The sequence below is a fragment of the Acipenser ruthenus genome, chromosome 21, assembly GCF_902713425.1.
Source record: "Acipenser ruthenus chromosome 21, fAciRut3.2 maternal haplotype, whole genome shotgun sequence".
NCBI classification, from domain to species: domain Eukaryota; kingdom Metazoa; phylum Chordata; class Actinopteri; order Acipenseriformes; family Acipenseridae; genus Acipenser; species Acipenser ruthenus.
Window position 1 is genome coordinate 4,351,221 of NC_081209.1, and position 23,040 is coordinate 4,374,260.

Sequence of the window (23,040 nt, forward strand, 5' to 3'; positions counted from 1 at the left end):
TACTGACCCTCACAAAGATGGCGTTGCTCTACTGTCGTCACGTTGCTTGCTGCGGTTTTGCAGTCCTTCGTCGTGACGATGTTGCTAGGAAACACCTCCAGGATCGCCTGTAAAAATGTTTTCTTTAAAAAAAATGAGATATGAACGTAACTAGCTCGCTCCTACATGCCGTGTTTTTTTTTTCTTAATGTATTTGTATTGAGTACGGGTGAAGTTTAATCTCTTTCGTAGGAGATCGGTTCATCTGTAGGGGTTTGGGGTCAGGCATTGTTTTGGGTCAGTCCTTCGTGTTACCAGGCAGATCGAGTCCCAACATGGCGGCAGCGGTTCGTGAAGAGGAGACGCAGTTGCAAGAGATGGAGGAAGAGACGGAGCCGTCAGAGGCTGTCGGGGAAGAGAAGGAGATGGAGTCCGAAGACGAAGGAGAAATGGGACCCGACGGTTCTGATGCAGAGGGAGACGAATCCTCGGATGACGAAAAAGAAAACCAAGCGGAGATCCAGCGTTTGGAGGAGCAGGTGAATGAATGGGGGCGGGGGCGCCTAGCAGCGCACCAACAGCAGATAAACGCAATTTATGTAGCCGGCCAGTGTACATTGTGTAGCTTTAACGCACACTATAATCATTTGTCAGAAATGTTTTTTTTAACCAGACAACGGGTATCGCACCCGCTTCGCACAACTACGTTTCTGCACTCATATTTCTGCACTGACTACCCAAACTGTGATTTAAATACTGAACAGGATCATCCTAGTTCGTCACCACAGGTTCAGATGTACATACTGCTGGTATTAATACCGGTATATGCAGCGCACAAACACTCATGTCTGTTACTCCTGCTCTGGTACTGACTCTGGTCTATTTAGTCTAGTGCAAAAGCAAAGAAAGGGCGCCAAGTACTAAACACAAGTCAATAGTACGCTTGAGTGCTAGGTAGTGTAGCAGCAATCATGTTTTTATTACTTATTATTATTATTATTATTTATTTCTTAGCAGACGCCCTTATCCAGGGCGACTTACAATTGTTACAAGATATCACATTATACATTATTTCACATTATACAGCTATCACATTATTTTACATACAATTACCCATTTATACAGTTGGGTTTTTACTGGAGCAATCTATGTAAAGTACCTTGCGCAAGGGTACAACAGTCCCCCATTGGGGATTGAACCCACAACCCTCCGGTCAAGAGTCCAGAGCCCTAACCATTACTCCACACTGCTGCCCTACTTGTATACAAAAGCAATGTATTCAGTGAAATCAGTTGCATGAAATCTGATCAAATTCCATTAGCGTTTTTGTAGAATGTAATCTTTGCAATGTACATCACGTTTAATAAGAACATCCATGATCTTTAATATATTTTTACATATGCTACATTAATGAACGCCACCCAGAACCGCATTTAAGAACATTATTTTGAAATTGCTATAAGGCCGATGTAAAGGGTTAACTGGTTTACAGAGTATGTCTTTGTTGGTGCATTTGTAATGTAAAGTTAAAGCACCAGTTTTGAACTTTTGAACCACAGTAATGAATCCACTGTATTTCAAGTGTATTTCCAATGCACTCAGTGCTGCTGGTATCCTTTAACTACGTCATCACAGGTACTGTAATCTGCACAACATCATGTCAGATAAATAAAACGGGAGTAGGTATTTATTTTTAACTTCCCCCACTTGCAGCTAAGGGTTAACCCAATGGTGAATTGCTCATCACTGTATGTTTATATATTGACAGCTGTCCATCAATGCATTTGATTACAACTGCCATGTGGACCTGATAAAGCTACTGCGCCAGGCAGGGGAGCTGGTGAAACTCCACCGGGCTCGGCAGAAAATGAGCGAGCTCTTCCCTCTCACTGAAGGTCAGTCGAGATAGAAAACTTGCTTCCACTTTAGGGTGCACATATTACACCCCGGGGAATCACGCTATTACACGCCTGCGTAATTTTACACATAAAACATATCAACACGCATAGGCATGTAATATTACATCATATCACTGTTAACAGAGAAGGACAGGGAAAAATGTCCGATCACACTGAGGGTGAAGGGAGCAGTGATCGACAAAGGTCCCACGTTACAAATATAATAAGCAAAAGAGAGTAAAAGATTTGCTTGGCCAGGTATTTGAAGACATCGACGTGTTTTGGACAGCTGACCATCTTCCCACATAAATGCAGTAACAAATACAGCAAGAGCTGGTGTTCCTTTATTTCAATCTTGGAATTTAGAAAGACTAAACTCCATTGGTTTCTACTTAATGATGCTTTAGTTTTTTTTTTTAACTTGCGTGCTAGTATTTTGGTATCCAGAATGAGAGAAGAACCCAATACAACTGCACAAAAATGTTGGTACTTTGCACATACTTGTACAGGGATACCACATCATTTTGCATAATGTAGTTTTCTTCTGAGCATAATTCCCTGTGGTGTAACACATTGAACAATGTATGAACAAAAACAGTTTGCGTTAAGCAGTAGAAGCACCATGAAAGAAAATAGTGTAACCCCCTTATCCTTTTAAATTCATGTTCATTATATATATATATTTTATATAATGCTGTAATAATCTCTTTAGTGATTTCTGCTCAACTCATCTTAAAGCACAGTACAGTGTAATATGAGATCCAACGCTGGAGGTGGGAGCTTGTTTCAATAAGCCCAGTGAAAAACAGATTGTCTCAACAGAAATCTGGCTGGATTGGCTGAAGGATGAGATTCGCATGGCAGAGGAAGAGTCTGACCGAGAGAAAGTGTACGAGCTCTTTGAGAAGGCGGCCAAGGATTATATCTGTAAGTAATGTATTGAAAATGAATTCTACACCTTCTCAGTTCTGTGAGTGAAAGCACAATGCATGTCTCACTGAACTGGATGTAAACACATGAACGAGGACGGATCAGTCTCTAAAACCTTGTCTTTGGTTTTGAATGCAGGTCCTGAAATCTGGCTGGAATATGCACAGTACTCTATTGGGGGGATTGGAAGTCAAGGTGGGATAGAGAAGGTACGGGAAATCTTTGACAGGGCTCTGACTGCTGTGGGGCTGCACATGACCAAGGGAGCAGCTATCTGGGAGGCCTACAGGGAGTTTGAGAATGCCATTTTGGGAACTTTACAGGTAAGACTTCAAATCAAATTTAAACAAAAATTGGATATAAGACTGCAGTTTGAAATCAAGTTAGTCAGTCTATAGTACGCTGCAGAGTTTTCCCCCTGACCAGAAGATTTTTTAGGGGGCATACCAAGTAATTTGTTCTCCTTCCCTCCAGCCAGCACCAGGTAGAGTTCCCACTCCAGAACAGCAGGAGGTGCTGAATGCACAGCTGAACCGAATCCACACGCTGTTTCGACGGCAGCTGGGTATCCCTTTCCTTGGTAAGTCTTTCAGGTTCAATGGAAAGGGCGGTGCTGGTGTATACCGATACTATCCTGGGAGATGTAATTTATTAAAAACTTGACATTGTCTTTGAATGTACTTCAGAAACGTCTAGAGAAATGAGAAATGTGAATCTACTATGTGGTAGAGATTTTCAGTATTTAACCTGCTTCCCCCCCCCATCCTCATCAGATATGGAGGTCACATATGCAGAGTATGGAGAATGGTCAGACAAGCCCATCCCAGACTCTGTTACTCAACTTTATAAGAAGGCACTACAGCAGATGGAGAAAAGCAAGCCGTATGAGGAGGCCTTGGTAATTATCTTCCTTTTATTCCTTGTCGTGGGTGATCAGCTGATCCCTTGCTGAGCAGTCTGAACTTGTTTATTTGTTTTGTTGTCCTCTATTTTTAACTCCGGTGGATGCTGGTATTAGCTTACCGTTAAACTCCCCAGTCAGTGTGATCTCATAATACACCTGGTATCACCTTTGGGCTTTAAATTAAACGCTTCTCTGTTTTCCTAACACAGATGGTTTAGGATTTAAAATCCATTTGGAAGCGATTCATTTTGTGCAACACCTGATATACTAAAGACGTGGCCCAAAACAAGAACTCAAGGAAAGTCTTTTGTTCAAGCACCAACATTTAAGAGGCTCTGGTATGAAACAGAGAAAAAATGACACCAAAATACAAATCAGGTGAACTGGGACTAAGCAAAAGATTGCTAGACTCTCATCTCAGCAAGTCTGTCTTGGGTAAACGAGGAAAGGCAGGCGTGCATCTCGTGATTATCCGGTGACTGTAATCTGATCCCTTTGATGGCTTTCAGAGAGTGCACTTGCCTGTAAAACTGCCTGCAGGTATCCTCCTAATTCTCTTTTTTCTTTGTTGAAGCTTGTAGCTGAGCCACCCAAGCTTGCTGAATACCAGACCTACATTGATTATGAGCTGAAAGAAGGCGACCCGGCTCGAATTCAGACCATCTTTGAACGGGCAGTGGCTGAGAACTGCCTTGTGCCTGACATGTGGGCCAAACTGACCCAGTACCTGGTAAGAAACTGACCTCAAAGCTATTACTATTATCAGTGAAGAACAAGGGCGTTGTACTCCAAAGACGTCTTTCAGTGTTAAATTCCTGTTGCATGATCCATTGGTTTGAGAAAAAGCTTCCATGTTTCCAATTGGATCAATGAAATATATGATGATATAATTGATTGAGCATCATTTCTAACAGCATTGCAAATGCAAGCCAGATATGAAATTGCTGATTAGTAGTACGATTCATTGTCATGTTGGATAGGATTGTCTTGCCATTATATGTGTTAAAGGATAAAACTAATCTTTCTATGTCTTCAGGACAGACAATTGAAGATTAAAGACTTGGTGCTGTCCTCTCATGACCGGGCTGTTAGGAACTGTCCTTGGACGGTGGGACTCTGGAAGAGTTACCTTCTAGCTTTGGAAAGGCATGGAGCTGAACATAAAACCGTGTCAGGTAACAAACGGCATCACCTCTCAATATATCTTGTGCTTGTGTTAAACGTACTACCTGATTGCGGTGTGTATCGTGTGTTTATTTCTCTTTTTACTATCTCCTTTCCCTGTAATGAATCTACAGTTTATTTAATTACATTTTCATCCTTAGAAATCTTTGAAAAAGCCCTGAATGCTGGCTTCATCCAAGCAACAGACTACGTGCATATCTGGCAGGCGTACCTTGACTACCTGAGGAGGCGAGTGGATTTCACCAAAGGTATGGAGTAAATAAGCAGTGTTATATTTAAAGGCAGTCCAACGCACTCTGCCTTTGCAGCGTAATGCTAAATAGGTTCTGAAACTGACTCTAACATAGTCAGCATTGTGTGCAATGTTATTGAGCAGGGAGAACTAACCCAGTGAACAGAGTGACAGGTTCATAATCCACTTTTACTATAGTCCTTGTAGGCGGAAAGTCAGGGCCTGAGCAAAGTATATTGGATTTTATGAGTTCTGCTAGGCTGTAATATGAAGGGCCCAGTGGTGACATAAGCTTGCATTGCTAGATTGCAAATTGAAGACAACTGTTTATAGGGGTGGTGGTTGTGGGTTTTGTCCCCTCTTTTGACAAAGCGAGCTGCAGAAGTTGATGCTTTTTTTCAATGTGTTTGTAGAGTCCAGTAAGGAGCTGGAGGAGCTCAGGTCTGCATTCGCTCGGGCTCTGGATTACATGAAGCAGGACGTGGAGGAGCGTGAGTGACACATTTGTTTGCTTTGTTCTTCATCTTTTCACCTCAATGGCTCAATTACCCTCTGCAGCATTTTTAAATGGTATTTTCTTGTGTTTCTACAGGCTTTAGTGAAAGCGGTGACCCCTCTTGTATGATCATGCAGAACTGGGCAAGGGTGGAGGTAACCCTTTCAATCTCTCACATGTTCTCCTGCCAGTAAACACTGGAGTTTGGTATAGGTCTGATTTGTATTGCTTCTCTGCGAGTCATGATACTGGTCTGATTAAGAGAACAGTCAGGCAGCACGGCTTTGCTTTATGCCCTTGGTATGCAATGTATGGACTAAGCATAGTATTTCTGGTCACTTTGCTGTCTGCACTTTCTAGTCCTACTGTGTGCATTGATTTACAGGTAATACTTTTATGCTTTATCTCCTGTGCCTCCAGGCATTGCACTGTAAAAACATGCAGAAGGCCAGGGAACTGTGGGATAGCATCATGACAAAAGGGAACGCCAAGTTTGCCAACATGTGGTTGGAGTACTACAATCTAGAGAGGTAACCACTACCCTGACGTTTGTCGTTTACCAATTTGTTACATTGTTCTCATTTTGTTTACTATGTGTACTAACCAACAGCTGCCTTGAAATGAGCTGTGATGAAACTAAGTTTGATTAGTAATTAAGGATGTGCTTGGATCACTATGGTTCTTGGTTATCCTTTGTGTATTGTGCAAAGCATTGTGTTGTGTTGCAGGATGAACACTAGTCCTTCATTAATATACATGCTGCTTAGTCACAGACAGCCAGGCAGTCACACTTGAGGCTGTGTCTTTCATTTATAAATTGCTGGTGTATCTGTGTTAATCCCAGGTGTCACGGGGATGCTCAGCACTGCAGGAAGGCTTTGCATCGAGCTGTCCAGTGCACCTCTGACTACCCTGAACACGTGTGTGAGGTCCTTCTTTCCTTCGAGAGGGTGGAGGGTAAGTACATTCAGAGATCAGAGAATCTATTCGCATCCTAAGAACTTTAACGCAACATTTGATAAAATTACCGTCGGTCTGGTTTAGATGAAACTATGCAAAGGAATTTGTTGATGTGATGCTGGCACTTGTTGTTTATTCTCTTTTGTGTGGATATGCACGTTGCTGACATGTTACACTACTGTTTAAAACATTAGGTACGCTAGAGGACTGGGACACGGCTGTGCAGAAAACAGAAACCAAACTGTCCAGAGTCAAAGAGCAGAGAGCCAAAGCAAGTACTTTCACTTTATCATTTTCACATGGCATATGCGTGAGTGTATAGGGGGGCACACAGAAAGGTATGTGAGGTGGTACAGGTGTTGGGCAGTAGAGGGAGTGGTATACTGCAGTGACAGTAGTATTAGAGTGAAGTTTTCTCTGTTGAGAGTTGGGGTCCTGCTTTTGCCTGTAACGACTTGTCCAATCTCAGGAGACAGAGAAAGAAGCTCTCCTTGCCAAGCAGGAGGAGGAAAAGGCTGAGCAGAGGAGGAAGAAGAAAGCACAGAAAAAGAAAGCGGGGCGGGCCGGAGAGAAGAGGAAGGCTGAGGAGGAGGAGGATGATGAGGATGAGTGGGGAGATGAGTCAGGTGAGACAACACAAATTCACTTCAGATTATTTTGTTTTTACTGAGATTCGAAGTTGGATATCCTAAGTGATAACCAAGATTATATACACAAACAAGCGTAATGGTTGAATCTTCTCTGTTTCAGAACAACCCGCCAAGAAGCACCGGGGAGAGGGGGATGAGACGATGGAGACGGAGAGTGGGATGTTCAGTCGGAAGGCTCCCTTCCAGAAGACTTCACAAGTGCCCGTAGCTCAGAAAGCCAGGGCTGCAGCCAGGCCAGTCCAGCAGGTCCCCCACGACAGCAGCAAGGACCATCTGAGCGTCTTTGTAAGCAACCTGCCCTTCAGCTTGCAGGACCCTGAGCAGAAGCTGCGGGACGTTTTCCAGAGCTGCGGGCTCATCGAGCAGGTCCGCCCTGTCTACAACCCCCAGGGCACCTTCCGCGGGTACTGCTACGTGCAGTTTGAGAGCCAGGTCTTTGTGCAGGAAGCGCTGAAGCTGGACCGGAAGGAGATTGATGGCAGGCCCATGTTTGTCTCACCCTGTATTGACAAGAACAAGAACCCAGACTTCAAGGTAATGGGAGGAAATCTTCCAATAATGAGACAGCTGGAGTGCTTGGGGACTAGGAGGCAGTATGGTCTGGTGGTCAAAGAGCTGAGGGACATGGGTTCTGGATTTTACACTGCCCCTTATTAACTTCATTTAAGTTAAAAAATAAATTAAGGGAAATACAAAAATATGTTGTTTAAGAGTAAAATATAAATATGAAACAGGTGTGATTTTATAGCCTACATTTTGACCTAACTAAATTGAATGGGTCATTACAGCGCAGTGGGAAAATGGGGCCTGTGGTGATCATTTTTTGGGCTGGTTTATTTGGGACAGAACTTTTTTTTTACAGGACACCTAACAACATTTGTGAAGTTTTTTGAAGTGATCAAATGATCTGTATTATTGATCGCCAAGAAAGTGGTGTTCCAAAAACTTTTCTTTTGGCTCTGACTCCAGGGTTTGAAAGCTATTGTTTTCAGCGTGCCCTGTCAAGAAGAGGCTCTTGTTTCAATGGTTTCCTTTCTGTTTGGCCTCCTCCACAGGTGTTCAAATACAGCACTTCTCTTGAGAGACACAAGATCTTCATCTCTGGCCTGCCTTTCTCTTGCACTAAAGAACAGCTGGAGGGGATGTTCAAAGAACACGGCACTGTCAAAGATATCCGGCTGGTCACTAACCGTTCTGGGAAGCCAAAGGTAAAGATGAAAAGCAGCATCGTGCTGGAGTCATAAGACCCTAAGTAGAGTTGTCTCAGTTGTGCAGTTACTGAAATACTCAGATGCTTGACTGAAAAGTGTCAGAGAAAAGAAAGATTTCAGGAGGTGTCATAGCTAATGTGTTTGTTCTGATTTAAGGCATAAGAGCGAAACTTGGATATCATTTCACTTCCTCTAGTTTTTGTTATTCAAAACATTATATGCAGTAATCTTTTTTCCAAACACACAGGTGTAAAACCGAGGTCCTATTGTAAGTGACTCTGCAGCAGCAGCAGCAGCAGTTGTTGATGCTTAGTTCACCTCCCAATCCTCTGTATGTTGCTTTGGATAAAAATAATAAGAAGTAAATATAATGCTCATTCTTTTTTGTATTCACCAATTCAGCTAATTCACTGTTGTATGTGCACAATTGTCCCTTCGCTGCCCTTGATGGTGAAATAACGGAGTGCTGTAATGGAAACGCCTGGCTTGGAGAATAATAGTTTTTCTTTTGCAGGGCCTGGCATATGTGGAGTTTGAGAACGAAGCGCAGGCCTCCCACGCGGTGCTGAAGGTGGACGGGACGGTGTTCCAGAATCACACCCTGAATGTGGCCATCAGTAACCCGCCCCGGAGGAACCCCTCAGACAAGCCGGAGTCCAGCAGGGCGATGGGATCCATGATGCCACCACAGGTCTTTGGAGCGTAAGTATCCCAGTTAGAGCTCTCTGTGGTTCAACAAACCCTTTGGATCTACCTCTTAACCCTTTAAGGTACAAGGGACATAGGTGACTATATGATGCTAACTTTCTTATTTTTGCAATGAGGTGCCATGAAACAGGGATTAAAAATGTACTGACAGGTTGGATCTGGTCATCCAAATAGTCAGATTCCTCGTAATACTTGAGTCGCTCTCAAATGTATTGTAAGAAGAAACCATATGAATAACAAGCGCTCAGCTCCTTGTCCATCCTGAAGGGGTTAAAATCCTTCTAGTGTAATCGGAGGTAAGTGGAATGGAAGGATACAGTGTGAAGAGGAGCACTCTGATTCCACTGTCTCTTTTTACCTTGGCAGAAGAGGGAGGGGCCGCACACAGCTGTCCCTGCTCCCAAGAGCGTTGCATCGTCAAAGCGCCCCGGAGTCGAAGACTGAGAACGGGACACTGCAGAGTCGCCCTGGAGAGCCTGTGCAAGAGACCTCAGCGACGGCACCACCTAAACAGATGTCCAATGCAGACTTCTCCAGATTATTAATGAAGAAGTAACAGGGGTGGACATTGAGTGGGCTCAGCCTGGAGGAGCAACGAGAAAACTGCCTTTTACCGAAACCATTCTGTGTCCTTAATGAAAAGAAAAACATTTATGTTGTGATTTGTGCTGTAAATAGTTCAAAACCCCTGTAGCCAAGTGTATGAAAAAAGGCTTAGTTAGCCAGGGCTCCCTGGGGACTGAAACCAGGGCAGAGGGGGTACGATAGAGGTGGTGGGGGCAGAGCGGAACAGTCTGTGGTTAGTATTGGTAAGCCTGGAGAAGCCGAGGATTGGATGTGCTTTACTATTGGGTTCTGTGAAGCTCAACTTGGAATAAGTGAAAATCAGATCAATTTGAAATCAGATTTTATTCCCCTTGTGTTTTGTTTCTTAAGCAGTTATTGTTATCTTTTTTGCTTTTTTTTTAATGGCAGAAATTTTTAAAGGGGAAAATCCAATCTGAATTTTCTGTGATGTATTTTTTTTTCCTATTTGATGTCTATTGAAGCAGAGCCTTGACTCTCTTGGGCCGCTGAAGTGGCTACATTGCACAAAGATCCAGCAATGTGTGAGGGGACATTGCTGCATGGAGTCAGGCTTGCCATGTGTTTTTGTTTTTATCCTGAAACAGGTGTTTTCTTAGCTCTTTGTGTATGAAATGTGAATATTTAAGAGTGAGTACATCAATGTAAGCTTACCTATCTCTAACTGTGATTCTGCAAAAACATAATAAGATTGAAGAGAAAAATGGTTTGGGTGAATGAGGTTGTTCAGTAGGGAGATCAAGTGTGTCACCTTGGGGCTGCAGTAGCAGATGGCATTAACACTTCATAGTAATTAAAAACAATTCTAAAATTGCAACCCACCCCCACCCAAGAAAAAGTGCCGTTATATAGGACTGTGTCAAAACAAGTTACTTCTGTCCACTTAGAAGACAAGCATGCTTGATCAAAAGGGGGGGAACCTCCTTCAACACACTTTCAAACGCTACCTTATTTTGTCTCTGCTACTTTGTGGTGGTATACTAGTTACAGGCTGATGTGTGTTTTTTGTTTTTTTGTTTTTAAAGCCTTTCCATTAAAATCCAGTGTCCAGGCTGGTGATGAGATCTCTCACATTGAGGGGGTTTATTTAAAATAAATCGTATTAGTCTTTAATAACTAATTAGTATTGCAGAGGTACAATCCTAGCAAGGGCCACTTAATATGAATGCTGTCAGTATAAGTGGAAGCCAATTACACCACGCATGGTTTGTTAAGCTTTCTTGGAAATTTAGCCAATTGTTTTGAAGCTTTTCCCAGAAGAAATTGTGAAATGGCTTCAGCAGCTAGCCTTTTTTGTTTTATTAAAGAACACTTTTAGAGTCTGTTTGAATCGGGTGTTCAGTGCTCGCTTCACCAATGGTTGGCCGTAGTTTTGTATAGCATTTATATGTTTTAAAAAGGAAAACGGACAAATTAAGCGATTTGCTAACTATTGACATTTTTCACCGCAGTGGCCTATTTTTAGTACAAAAAAAATAAACAAAAGAAAACAAGTAACGCTTATGTTTGTTGTTCGATGTTCCGTATAAGAGGGTGATATTCAAATTGTATTAATGTTTGAAAATGTAACTTTTGTTCCCTTCTTTTGTATTTAAATATGTTGGTCCATTTGTTTTGTGTTGACCTTGATGTTAAGAAGTGTACCGGCAACCTAATTATGAATTTATTTAGCTTTTTTTTTTCTTTTTTAAATGTGCCAACTGGTGTACATGGACCATTTTTAAGTGTGTAACTCCCCTCCTCCCCCTTTTCACTTATTTACTTTTCATGATGTGAAATGTATAAAAAATGAAGACCATAATCATGCCCTGTGTTTGAAATCTGTTGAAATCTGTTGTTAAGCTCTGTAGATGTGTCTTCCTGATTTTATATTTCAGTTGCTTAGCATACTGGCCCAGTGCCTCTTTAACCAATAAGCAATTGTATTTCCCCTGACAGTCTTATTCTTAGTATTATAGATTATGCGTTACCCACCTTTACCATGTAATTGCTGATAAGCAGCTGGTGCAAAATCAACTGATCCCAGTTCCATTGTAAAGGTGTCCACAGGAAAACAAACACAGGGTTTGTAAAATAGTTTTTTTATTTTGTACTTCATACAAAGTTCAAATCACGATTGTCCTACCAGGCAAGGTAACCCACAACGCTCACACTACCTCTTTTAGTCGAGTCATGACTCTTCCAGATCCAAAGCTGGTTGCAGTTAAAGATACAGCAACCTTTATGTGCACTGTGCTTCAGTGCAGTACTCTACGTCTTTTAGTAAAGCTAGATGATGCTCCATAACACTTGTGCAAGAAAACTGAAGAACAATAAAAAAACAAATTCACTTCACTAGGTGCTACTGACTGCACTGCACACTATATTTATTGTCATATTCTGGGCAATTTAACAGAGAAAGATACTGGAGGAAATGACACCTTACAAAAAGTAATGCACCAGGTATAGGGTATACTACAAAGTTGTTTTGTTAAATAAACTATTATTCCATACACTTATTACAGAAGCAGTGTAGTCTGTAACGAAGGAAGAACAACTTAAGTTCCCATATTTTTTTTAATTGAACATTGACCTGGAGGGTAAGCAAGCATGTTGAGGTTGTAACAGTAAAAACTGTTTTTATCTTTTTCCTCCATTTGTTAATAAATAAAGCTAGACACCCAACATTTGCTGTAAAGTACAATACAGACACTGATGCCCAGATTAATAATAATAAATAGTAAATATGACAATTTATAAGAAAAAAATGTTTCCTCCCCGTTCCATATATTTGACAGACCTTACAAGCTTAACAGTCACAATAGATGCATTTTTATTTGTAACTTAACCTTTGCTTTTGGCTTTTCAGACAGGGATTCACAGAATTTTTCAATGTCGCTGTAGGGACATTTGTGTGATGTGGTGCCAGGACTGTGCAATCTGCAGGTACAACCTGTTCAATAAATGATTCCATTTTACACCCTTTATAAATACAGTACCATCAGTATATTAACTTGGAATTTCAATTTAAATAAAACACACTAGCAGGAAGATGGAGTGTACTCTTTCTACACAGGCCAAATAATAATCTGATTCTCATTTCATATAAGATTTTCCAACAAGAAATAAATAAAGCTATATAAATATACATGTGTTAAGCTGAAATGCTGTCCCCGCAGGTGGAATGCATGCAGGAGCTCCCCACGACATCACCTGTGGTCATTGTGTGCAATCGCACAGCAACACCACCACACTGCTCAAACGAGAGAGCTACGGCACTCCATTCTGTTAGTAACACCAGCACTCCCATGATCCAATGCCATTTGCACTCCAGCCACTGTGTACTGTTCATACAGGTTTGGCACCTGAAAACACTATAAATGTAACATTTTTCAATGTCTTTCACTTGGATTCCAGTTTCTCTATCCTTAAATGAAACCTGTTTTGCTTCAGTAATTGTGTGATCCAAACCCAAGCATGGCCAGGTTTTTATTCAATCTGGATACACCCTGCTTGACTGATAAAACTGGTGATGTATCACCAACTATCATTTTGAAAATCTTATATGCCACAAACAGCTTTTAGTGTTGCCTTTAACTGGAATAAACATTTATTTTCTTGGTTACCCAATAATTGGTCTGTAATCAACAGCATGGCGAAATACTGTTTTATTACCTTGGCATAACATTTAGAAGTAGAAGTGCTTTCTGGATATTAACACCCAGTTAATATAAAGCATGACCACTGCTTCAATTCCTAAAGTGTCATAAGTGCAAAACAACAATTTTCTATTTTGCGACTTTGTGACAATTTGGCACAGTGTAGATTACGATATTTGTTATACAAACTGCCAAATAGTCAAATCACAAGAAGTAGGCAATCTTTTTCATGCTCTATCCTGCTTGGAAGACAATGTGTTGTTTTCTGTGAAATAATACGAATCCCATTAAGAAAATCAACCCACTTGCCTGCTGTCTGCCCAAACTTGAGTTTTGGTCAAACTCTTTTACTACATTTTGGATCCCCCCCCCCCACTCAGTTTCAGTTCATGACTGGTATTGTCTGCTTGCAGTCTGAGCAAGCGTTGCTGTCATCAGGCAGGCCCACAGAATGCTCAGTGGTGGCGATGAGTAAAGTGTCGAGGGTCATCTCTGTGCACTTGGCGATGAAGCGAATGAAAGGACGCACGTCCCCTTCGTTGGCCATGTCCAGGGCGTTGTAGTACTCTGCCCGCTGCTCCTTGCGGATGGTGATGGGCGGGTACCTGGCCTGCATGAGGATGAGGTTCATCAGAAGGCGTGAGGTGCGCCCGTTGCCGTCCACGAAAGGGTGGATGTAGACCAGCTTGTAGTGAGCCAAGGCAGAGAACTCCACAGGGTGCAGGTTCATGGCATCTTCAGAGTTCAACCACTGAACCAGCTCCTGCAAGTGCTTGTCCAAGTCCTGGGGGTGAGGAGGAATGTGGTGCCCCACGAACACCTGGCTGGTCCTAACCCTGCCAGCTTCTACGGGATCCACGTAGCCCAGCACCCTGCGATGGATCTCCAGGATGTCTGTGATGATGACAGACCCGACCCTGGACAGGAGGGTGGTGTTGAGGTACTTCATGGCAGCGTCCACCCCGATCACTTCGTTCTGCTCGAGCAGGCTCTTCCCAGGCACAGCGTATTGCGTCTCGATGATGTGACGGATCTCCGACAGCGTCAGCGTGTTCCCCTCAATGGCCACGGTGTGGTAAATGTGGTGGTAATAAGTCTCCTCCATCACCCTCCGCAGCGCCGAGTTCCCTTTGGGAATGGACATCAGCTTGCGCACCTTGCTGTTGATGATGCTGAAGAATCTCTGGTCGATCTCTTCTACGAGGGGCTGCGTGCGGTCCCGGTTCACCAGCGCCCTCTCATTGCAGGGAGAGATAGCCAGCGCCTTGGAATAGAGGTGGTCTGCCTGGATCACGTCTTTCTCCTCTTCCAGGATGATGCCCAGCTCCGTCAGGGCATCCACAAAGTCCGGGTTCATGTTGAGCGAATGCAGCAGGAGCTTGTGGGCTTTCTCCCGCTTTCCCAGCCGCTTCATTTCCAGTGCCTGGTGGAGAGCTGCTTTGGCTTCCAAAACATCCTCTGGTAAAAACAACAAAAAGAAATGTTCGGTTTTCAAAGCGCATTACATTAAATCAACACTCCAGTGCTGTGTAGAGCAATTGACCAGGGGTACAATACTTAAAAAAAAAAAAAAGGATTAGCATTTCAGTATCCCAAGTCTCAGTAAGTAGAAGGGGCATTCCAGTTTTTTTTTTTTTTTTTTTTTTTGTTTTTTAAGGGCCCTGAACCATAGGATTAACAAGACTGGAGCCAGGGCTTCAATTAAAATATGCATCAGAAAATATTCTGCAATTGAGGGCTTGTAAAAAGAGCAAATAAAAAGACAATGTTTAAAATCTGCAAAGTTCAAGTTACTTGATGTCGAGATGCAAAAGAAAACCAATTTGTTTCTGTGCCAGCTCAAATGTTAACTTGCAGCTAGCAGAGAGCTATTATATCCCAATAGCAGGTAAGCAATAGTGAAACCACTGGGTGCACATACATGTATTTAATTATTTTAGCGTCAAACTTCCAACATATTTTTATGCTTTTATGTTTTCTCAAGTTTAAAGCACAGAAAATGATCAAAAAGCTCAGATTTCTTGTACTTGATGTCAATACTTGTTTCCTATTGTGAATTGTGACCTAAGACTTTTCAACTGTAGACATACACACACACTACTGACCAAAGGGTTACTGAACTGGCAGCCCTTGTATGAACACTGTATTTAAAAAGGTCATTTTTTATTTGCATATGACAGTAGAATGGAGCTCAACAGCTGCTCCATCAAGTTTCCAGCACAAACAAACTGCTATCGTTGAAGCTCTTGTTTTTTTTTTTCTTCCTACCAGCTTCATAACATTGCTGGTCTATGCTTGCAGCACGAGATGGACTGCGGGCCTCTTTGGTAGTGTTCTGTTCTGCATTTCTACAATGTCGATGACTTCAGCCGTGTTGCAAACTGATTGTTTTTAAAAACCTGCTCTTACTTTAACACCTCCCAATTTGAGCTTGATAATCATTACTTGGTCGCCAGCATGAAGTGATCCTGGTACAGCCTCTCTTACCTGCATTGGGTTTGGGCTTATATGAAAGGATGTCGATCTCAGTGTAGGGAACAGTGAGGCTGGTGGAATGAGCAGTGGAATGCATACCACTTCCCCAAAGGTGGCATCTGAGGAGTGCCAATCCCCTCATGGTGGCTCGGCATTTCTCCTCCACCCCAGCCAAGGGCAGCAGCAACGCCAGAAATGTGCCTACCAGCAGACAGAGCAGTGGGGTCCAGCCACAGAAGACCCGGACACCAGCGCATCGCAACACCAAAACTGCCATCAAGCATGACCTTGACCTGTCTCAGGGAATACAGCTGGCATTTTGCAGACTTCAATGTTGCATGTTCTTCCTAGAAGAAGAAAAAAATAGATGCTCTCCTCAGACTGGGATAACAGAAGAAACAGAAAAGACACCAAGCTCACAGCCTCCAGCCTTTTAGCCAACATACTTTATTTGTTTGTTTTTATAAAAGCAGTGTGGAGTAGTGGTTAGGGCTCTGGACTCTTGACCAGAGGGTTGTGGGTTCAATCCCCAGTGGGGGACACTGCTGTTGTACCCTTGAGCAAGGTACTTAACCTAGATTGCTCCATTAAAAACCAAACTGTATAAATGGGTAACTGTATGTAAAAATAATGTGTAAAAAAATAATGTAATTGTATGTAAAAATAATGTGATATCTTGTAACAATTGTAAGTCGCCCTGGATAAGGGAGTTTGCGAAGAAATAAATAGAAATATGTAAAAAAAATTGTGATATCTGTATACTGTGAAATAATGTATAATGTGATATCTTGTAACAACTGTAAGTCGCCCTGGATAAGGGCGTCTGCTAATAAATAAATAATAATAATAATAGCTCAGAGGATGTGTCATACCCTTACACAAGGGATCGCAAAGGTGAAAGTTTCAAAGCAGCTTGCTACAGTACTAACTTAATACGGAGTGACTCGAACCAGTAGAAAATCTACTGGTTGCAGCCTTTTGGGGGTTCTTAATACCAGTACAAACTCTACTGCCAGTAAGAATCCCTGCTACCAGTAGTTTAACATCAGGGCTGAAGAAAGAGAAACATTTCTATTTGATTTTAAGTTTAGAAAAAGGGGAGGTGGGTACTAGCTATATTAAGGGTTTTGATGCAACTACTGGCAGCAGCGAATTCAGCTGAAAACAATTTAATATTGTCACGTTGATTAAACAAACTTGGCCACATGTCTTACTTGAAACTTATTTAATGAAAATGGACTGCAAATAATGAAAATCAAAGCGAAGTAAGCCACAAAGGTTATTTCCATTTTCAACTATACTGCTGTAGCACGGTGGTACCGGTAAGTTACATTATTAAAAATGTCTCGTCTACAGCACTACGTTGTACATATTGTATCACTGGTTTTAAAAACTAAAATGAAACAGAGAAAACTACAGACAACAGAGGTATATTAAAAATAATAAAAATCTATATTGTTAATGTGTAGCTTACATAAATAACACAGCAACCTGAAAAGTATAATGTTCGTATCTCTATGTATATAAGTTACTATAGAAAGAGCGTACAGTTTTTATATACATTAATAAATTCCTTACCTTAATCAATGTAACTGATACTTCCTCATCATTGTACACTTATTATAAGACGGGTACGCTGTTTTTTAAATGCCTCTCTTATTCCCCGTAAGAACACATCATCAACTTAAACAACCGAACTTGTCAGACAGGCGTAGGCTTCCTCCACACCTTTTGTTATTGGTTCGCTTTACTTCATTTCTAAATACTGATTGGTTCCTTCACAAGGGCAGTGCCAGAAGCCGTCTCGTGAATTATTGCGATTGGCTAACGAGTTTGTATGCGTTTTCTGATTGGAGCATTAATGAGATTCGTCAGGTTTTTATTTTCACATCCTGGTCTTTTCTGGCCCCTGACGGGTTTGTGTGGAAGTGACGTTGAAGGTTAACGTCACGGAATTCCGAAGTGGGGGGGGGGGGGGGGGGGAGATGCAGTGCATCTCTTTTTGCACTAGTACAACCAATTCAAAGGGTTCTTGTAGACAATACACGATTCAATTGGACTGAATATGTTTGATGTTGTTATTTATTTATTTTCTTCCCAGCATTAATTCACTGCATCAACAAATAGTTTAGACACTGCATATTGTAAACACTGACAAGTGGTCAATATAGAAAACAATTAAAAAATAGACATATATAATATTAGTGTATTTTGGCGCTGTAATTGATTGATGTTGACAGTAGATGGCAGTGTTGTCATTTCTTTAAATTGCATTGCATGATTTGGAGTTGTGTAGTTCACACGGCCCGTTGTATTGTAAGTATTATCAATAGCCTGTATCATTGTAATATATCATTACATATTATGTGAAAAAGAGACATAAACTGTGCCAGAGAAGTAACTATTTGTAACTGTAACGTAAGTAGTTACATTTTTTGAAAGTAATATGTTACTGTAACTCGTTAGAATTGTGTTCAAGTAGCTTGTAACTGTAACATGTTACTTTTTAAAAAGGAGCTTTCCCAACACTGGCAGTTATTATGACTAGAATCGTATTAAGAAAAAAATCGATTTAAAGGGGATTCTATTTTCTATTTTTGTTGACCATAAATCATTATTCTTATTTGATTAAATGGCAATTAGTCCATGCTTGATTGTGTTTGAGTTAAAAGCAATAACAGAATAAGCTAATTAAGAGTTCATTCAAAGTTTACATTCAATACATTGCATGAAGATTTATTTAAATGATTATTTTTCAATGGTAAAGCCTTTTTTGAATTCTTAATGGATTTAAAATCCTGTTTGAATATCTGTTTCCCATGATCCCGAACGTGCTGCATAGTACTCATGGTCAAAACACCTTATCACAGACTTAGCAAAAAATAAAACCACAATATTTGAAAACTAAGACAATATTATCTGAAGCTACACTAGTATTATCCGATTAAAAAGATGAAGACACAAATACTGCCCATGATAACATAACTCATTGCTTGAGCATATCCGACAACGTTCTTATTACACACATTGTAAATGACCCGGTGCTGTAATCACAAACCCTGAGAAGCTTCGCAACAGGCTCATCAAAACGCACGAAGTGTGGCGTGCTGATGTGCAAACACAGCTAGGCAGAGCAATGAAAACGCCCTCCCGCAAAGTGACAGCCTCTCTGTATGAAGCCTAACGTTTCATCACACTGGTGCTCATCCTTCAGTCGGCTGCAGATTAAACAGGGAATTCAAAGACTGAGCGGAGCTGGAGTTATCCGCACTGAAACACATGATTGCGAAATTATAACTGAATTATTGCATTGTGAAGTTCACAGTATAATCGATGCTTTTGCATCTATTTGAGGCACAGTTAGGGAGGCCTCCCTGGGGATATTTGTATCAGTTGTGGCCAGTATTTGAAAATGTCACTGATCGTCTAAATCATAGAAGAGGAAGTCACTGGCTGTTAGTAAGCCTACAACGAATTGTTAACTGGACGAATATGGATGACACCAACAGATTATGCGCCATTTACTACCTGCTGTAAATTGAGGAAAAATTGTCCTTGACCTCAGATTTTACTGTACTGTACTGTTGTTGAGCTAAATCTGCAGGATTTAACAAAACACGCAAATCACAATGTAAGTTTACAGCAATGTAAGTTTACGGCTGCAATTGAGAACTGCGCGCTCTTTGGTCACGTAAGAAATGGTTTATCTGTACATCCCATTTTCCAGTGCTCTCTGCCTTCTTGATCCCCCCCTTTTTTAAATTGTTATTCTTAGGCACATCTTATGGAAAACAAGCAAGCAGTTCTGAGGGTACTGGTTTGGAAAACACGACTGATGCAAATTGAAAAGTAAATTGAAATGGGCAATTCCGGTTTTATTGAAACGCGCTAGCTGCTGACAGCTGCATCTTCTTCAAGTGATTCAGAAAGGATTCTCATGTAGTTTATGCAGACCAATGCATCAGGTTTAAGGCTCCTCGTATGCTGTGGAGGGCCTAGCTTGACGGGGGAATAGCAATTTAGTAACAGCAATCTCATCAGCCTCAATAAAGCCAGTGACCTCGACTTGGAGCAGAAATCCTGAAGCGGCACGCAATCACGCCGGGGCCGGGGAACGGAACATAAGCTCGTCAGGAATGAACGCTACCTCCAGGCTGTGCAGAAGATTGCAAATTCATTAAACTCTCACAGAAACCGATTGATGGACTTTTATGAACATCAAAAAGAGAGCTGGTTGTTATTTTCTGTCTTGTGCTCTTGCTTTCTCTTTCGCTGTTCACGTGCCACCCCCATCTCGTTTCACAGGAATTCGTGGACTACCACAAACATACTGTGGACTGGTGCAGAGGCAGTAGTCAGACTGCAGTTCAGATGCACTGTACAGTAACTCACTTTCAACTCAGACTGCTAAGTATAAGGCAGTCTTGTACTTTAAAAGAGAGTATCACCACAAGGGCCCTTTCTGGTGTTCATACTGTTCACTACAATACTTTCAAATACACACAACACAAGAAGCTGGTTTTCCTAGCCCACTGTTCAGGTTTAACTGCAGCAGTGGCACTGTTAAGATCAATCCTCATTCGAAGTACAGGAGACGCTCACATATCGAAAGGCCCATGGCGACGCTCAATGTGTTTCTTATAATTGGGTGCTTCTGATATTCAGTTTAATACAGTAGCCTCTGGGGAATGGCGAAATGGCTGCAGAGAGTCTTTCAGTCAATGTATATAACTTCTCATTTGAATGTTAAAGGGTCATATTACAGACAATACTTACTTACTAGCATCACAACATATACCTGCCCTATTGCTTTCTGAGTTTTAAGAGAAATCCTTCAGAAACTGAAATAATCTTTCAGGAAAGTTGTTCAATGAATGTGCTATACGTTGTAAATCCCACAACATCTTATGGGAATCCTACATAAACCCCATATCATTGTATTATTATTGTTGATGTATAGCTATCTTCTCTAAGGCTCAGAGAGATAACAGATTTCATCAAGCCCTGCTGAGGAATGGATGAAATCCCTGGTAGCCGAGTCATGCTGATGAGCCATATTCTCCAGCTGCTACCGGCTGTTTCAGGGAGTGCACTTCTCTACACAATCACCAGGTGGCAGTCTTTACAAGCGAGCAGCAAAATAAAATAAAAAATACTGTGCTTTTAAGAGCGGGAGCTAAGAGTCCTTGTCCTGCTTTAATACCATGCTCAATGTTACCAGATGACTTAGAATGTGGATTTCAGTCCCTTTGATAAGTGCATGACAATTGTCCCTATTCCTTTGTAATGAATGTCAGTTTCTCTTTTCAATCTTTGTATTTTCTTCCCTGCGGTCGATCCTGTCAAGCGTTGCAGAGTTTGAATCCGTTGGGGGGATGTCTGGGAGCTGGACTCTGGCAGGACAGGCGTGCATGGGGTACTTACACAGCCGAGTGGCTGGGAGGCACAGCAGCAGCAGCCCCCTGTTTCTGAAGTATCCCGGAGCCTCCAGTCTTCAAGAAACAGTGACACATAAATCTATAGACTCTGGGCTTTCTTCCCCAGGCTCATGTTTCACAAAGTACTTTCTTTTCCTTTTTTTGCAGACTACTGACAGTGCCTCAAAGTCCACAAAGCCAATTAAATCATTCTTTAAATATAACCTTGCAGTTCCTTCACCTTTACCGGCCATTTGACAATCACAGAGGTCTGGCTACAATGAGTTGGTGTTATAATTACAGGCCATGCAGCCTCTCAGTATCTAAGGTTCTGTTCAAAGACTTGCCTTGTTCTCTCTGTATGTTTTAAGTACCACAAGCTTTTCAAGTCTAGAGATCCTTTTTATAGCTGTTTATCTCTTAAAGGGTTACGTCATGTCATCTACTTAACCAAAATAGATTCTAGACTTTTTTTTTTCTAAATAAATTTAAAAAAGTAACTTATCTTCGCAAATTTGCGTCACAAATTATGTGGGGGAAAAAAATCAGATGTATATTTTCTCTAGTAAGCAAATAGTGATATAAGCTGAATTAACAATAGAGAATCACACGCCAAGATATTTACATTTAGGATAAACTAGATACAAGTAAATAAATATTGACATTATGCTTTTTAGGGTACCTGATGATGCTATCTTTGTAATATATCACTTGAAACCTTTCTTCAGTAAAAATGATTCCTGATGGCCATTGACTTTACAATGCCTGACATTCCAGTGTCAATCTTTCACTAAAGTGTGGCTCCTTGTCCTTGAACACCACTGCCCAACAGTGACACCTCCTGGTCGCTGCCGGAATGATTGCTCCATGGGTTTGTCTGTAGAAATTGCTTGGATTAGCCGGCTACACTGGCAGTTTGCTCTCGTTAATGATTAATAAATACATACCTGAAGCTTACAGTACAGACCGCATTTGATACGCTCTGTTGCCTCGCTCTGCCATCATCGATGAGTTTACTGAAGTCATTTATTAACTGCAGAGCTGAGTGCAACAGGACTGACCGTTTGTATTAGTCATATTGATCCCATGCACTCTGCTAAGATGATTACATTCCCACTGGCTATTTGTATTAAGATCAATATCGTTCCACTTTTCCAATATGATGCAGCCACAGCCTGTAACGTACTACACAAGGCCTTAATATCTGTCTAAAAAACAAAGTGACTATTGAATCATGGAGCCATTCATAAGGCTTGCAGTCGTGTCTCTCACAAGCGCAAGTATTTAAGCAATCCTATTCTGTGTATTATGTATCTATTTCCTGTAAAATTGCATCAGTGCAATGTATATATTTCTGTTTTGCTTTGACCCCCATAAGGGCTGTGCACCTTTAAAAAAAATCCAGAATCCAACATCAGTGTGTTAAAAAAATAAATCAATGTACAGGCTTACTGAAGTGGTGGTGTCAAGAGTACACGGAAATACAATAATCAAAGCATTCCCCATAAATTTGGGGCAGCAGTGTGGAGTAGTGGTTAGGGCTCTGGACTCTTGACCGGAGGGTCGTGGGTTCAATCCCCAGTGGGTACACTGCTGCTGTACCCTTGAGCAAGGTACTTTACCTAGATTGCTCCAGTACAAAAACCCAACTGTATAAATGGGTAATTGTATGTAAAAATAATGTGGTATCTTGTAACAATTGTAAGTCGCCCTGGATAAGGGCGTCAGCTAAGAAATAAATAATAATAATAATAATAATAAAGTCAAGGATT

General features: G+C 41.4%; 2 protein-coding genes across 2 annotated transcripts; one reads left to right on the forward strand and one right to left on the reverse strand.

Annotated features, from left to right (window-relative positions):
- The first annotated feature begins 44 nt into the window (after positions 1-44).
- Positions 45-11,539, forward strand: LOC131699032 (squamous cell carcinoma antigen recognized by T-cells 3-like). The gene is made up of 19 exons (XM_058994419.1): positions 45-518; positions 1,748-1,874; positions 2,700-2,804; positions 2,946-3,130; positions 3,282-3,387; positions 3,581-3,705; positions 4,286-4,441; positions 4,748-4,886; positions 5,037-5,144; positions 5,542-5,619; positions 5,721-5,779; positions 6,045-6,154; positions 6,469-6,581; positions 6,779-6,855; positions 7,054-7,210; positions 7,335-7,768; positions 8,290-8,442; positions 8,960-9,147; positions 9,520-11,539. The coding sequence occupies exons 1-19, from the start codon at positions 315-317 to the stop codon at positions 9,707-9,709; spliced, it is 2,814 nt and encodes a 937-aa protein (XP_058850402.1). The 5' UTR covers positions 45-314; the 3' UTR covers positions 9,710-11,539.
- On the reverse strand, positions 11,384-17,597 carry LOC117428066 (protein adenylyltransferase FICD-like). Its single transcript, XM_058994421.1, has 3 exons — positions 17,430-17,597; positions 15,864-16,198; positions 11,384-14,834 (listed from the first exon to the last, which is right to left on the reverse strand). The coding sequence occupies exons 2-3, from the start codon at positions 16,126-16,128 to the stop codon at positions 13,759-13,761; spliced, it is 1,341 nt and encodes a 446-aa protein (XP_058850404.1). The 5' UTR covers positions 16,129-16,198; positions 17,430-17,597; the 3' UTR covers positions 11,384-13,758.
- Between the last annotated feature and the right edge of the window lie 5,443 nt (positions 17,598-23,040).

Excerpts from the sequence above, each read along its gene's own strand:
- LOC117428066 (XM_058994421.1), bottom strand. The coding sequence starts at position 16,128 with ATGGCAGTTTTGGTGTTGCGATGCGCTGGTGTCCGGGTCTTCTGTGGC. Across the intron at positions 14,835-15,863 it reads TAAGCCCAAACCCAATGCAG|AGGATGTTTTGGAAGCCAAA; the intron begins GTAAGAGAGGCT and ends TGTTTTTACCAG.
- LOC131699032 (XM_058994419.1), top strand. The coding sequence starts at position 315 with ATGGCGGCAGCGGTTCGTGAAGAGGAGACGCAGTTGCAAGAGATGGAG. Across the intron at positions 4,442-4,747 it reads CCAAACTGACCCAGTACCTG|GACAGACAATTGAAGATTAA; the intron begins GTAAGAAACTGA and ends CTATGTCTTCAG. Across the intron at positions 8,443-8,959 it reads ACCGTTCTGGGAAGCCAAAG|GGCCTGGCATATGTGGAGTT; the intron begins GTAAAGATGAAA and ends TTTCTTTTGCAG.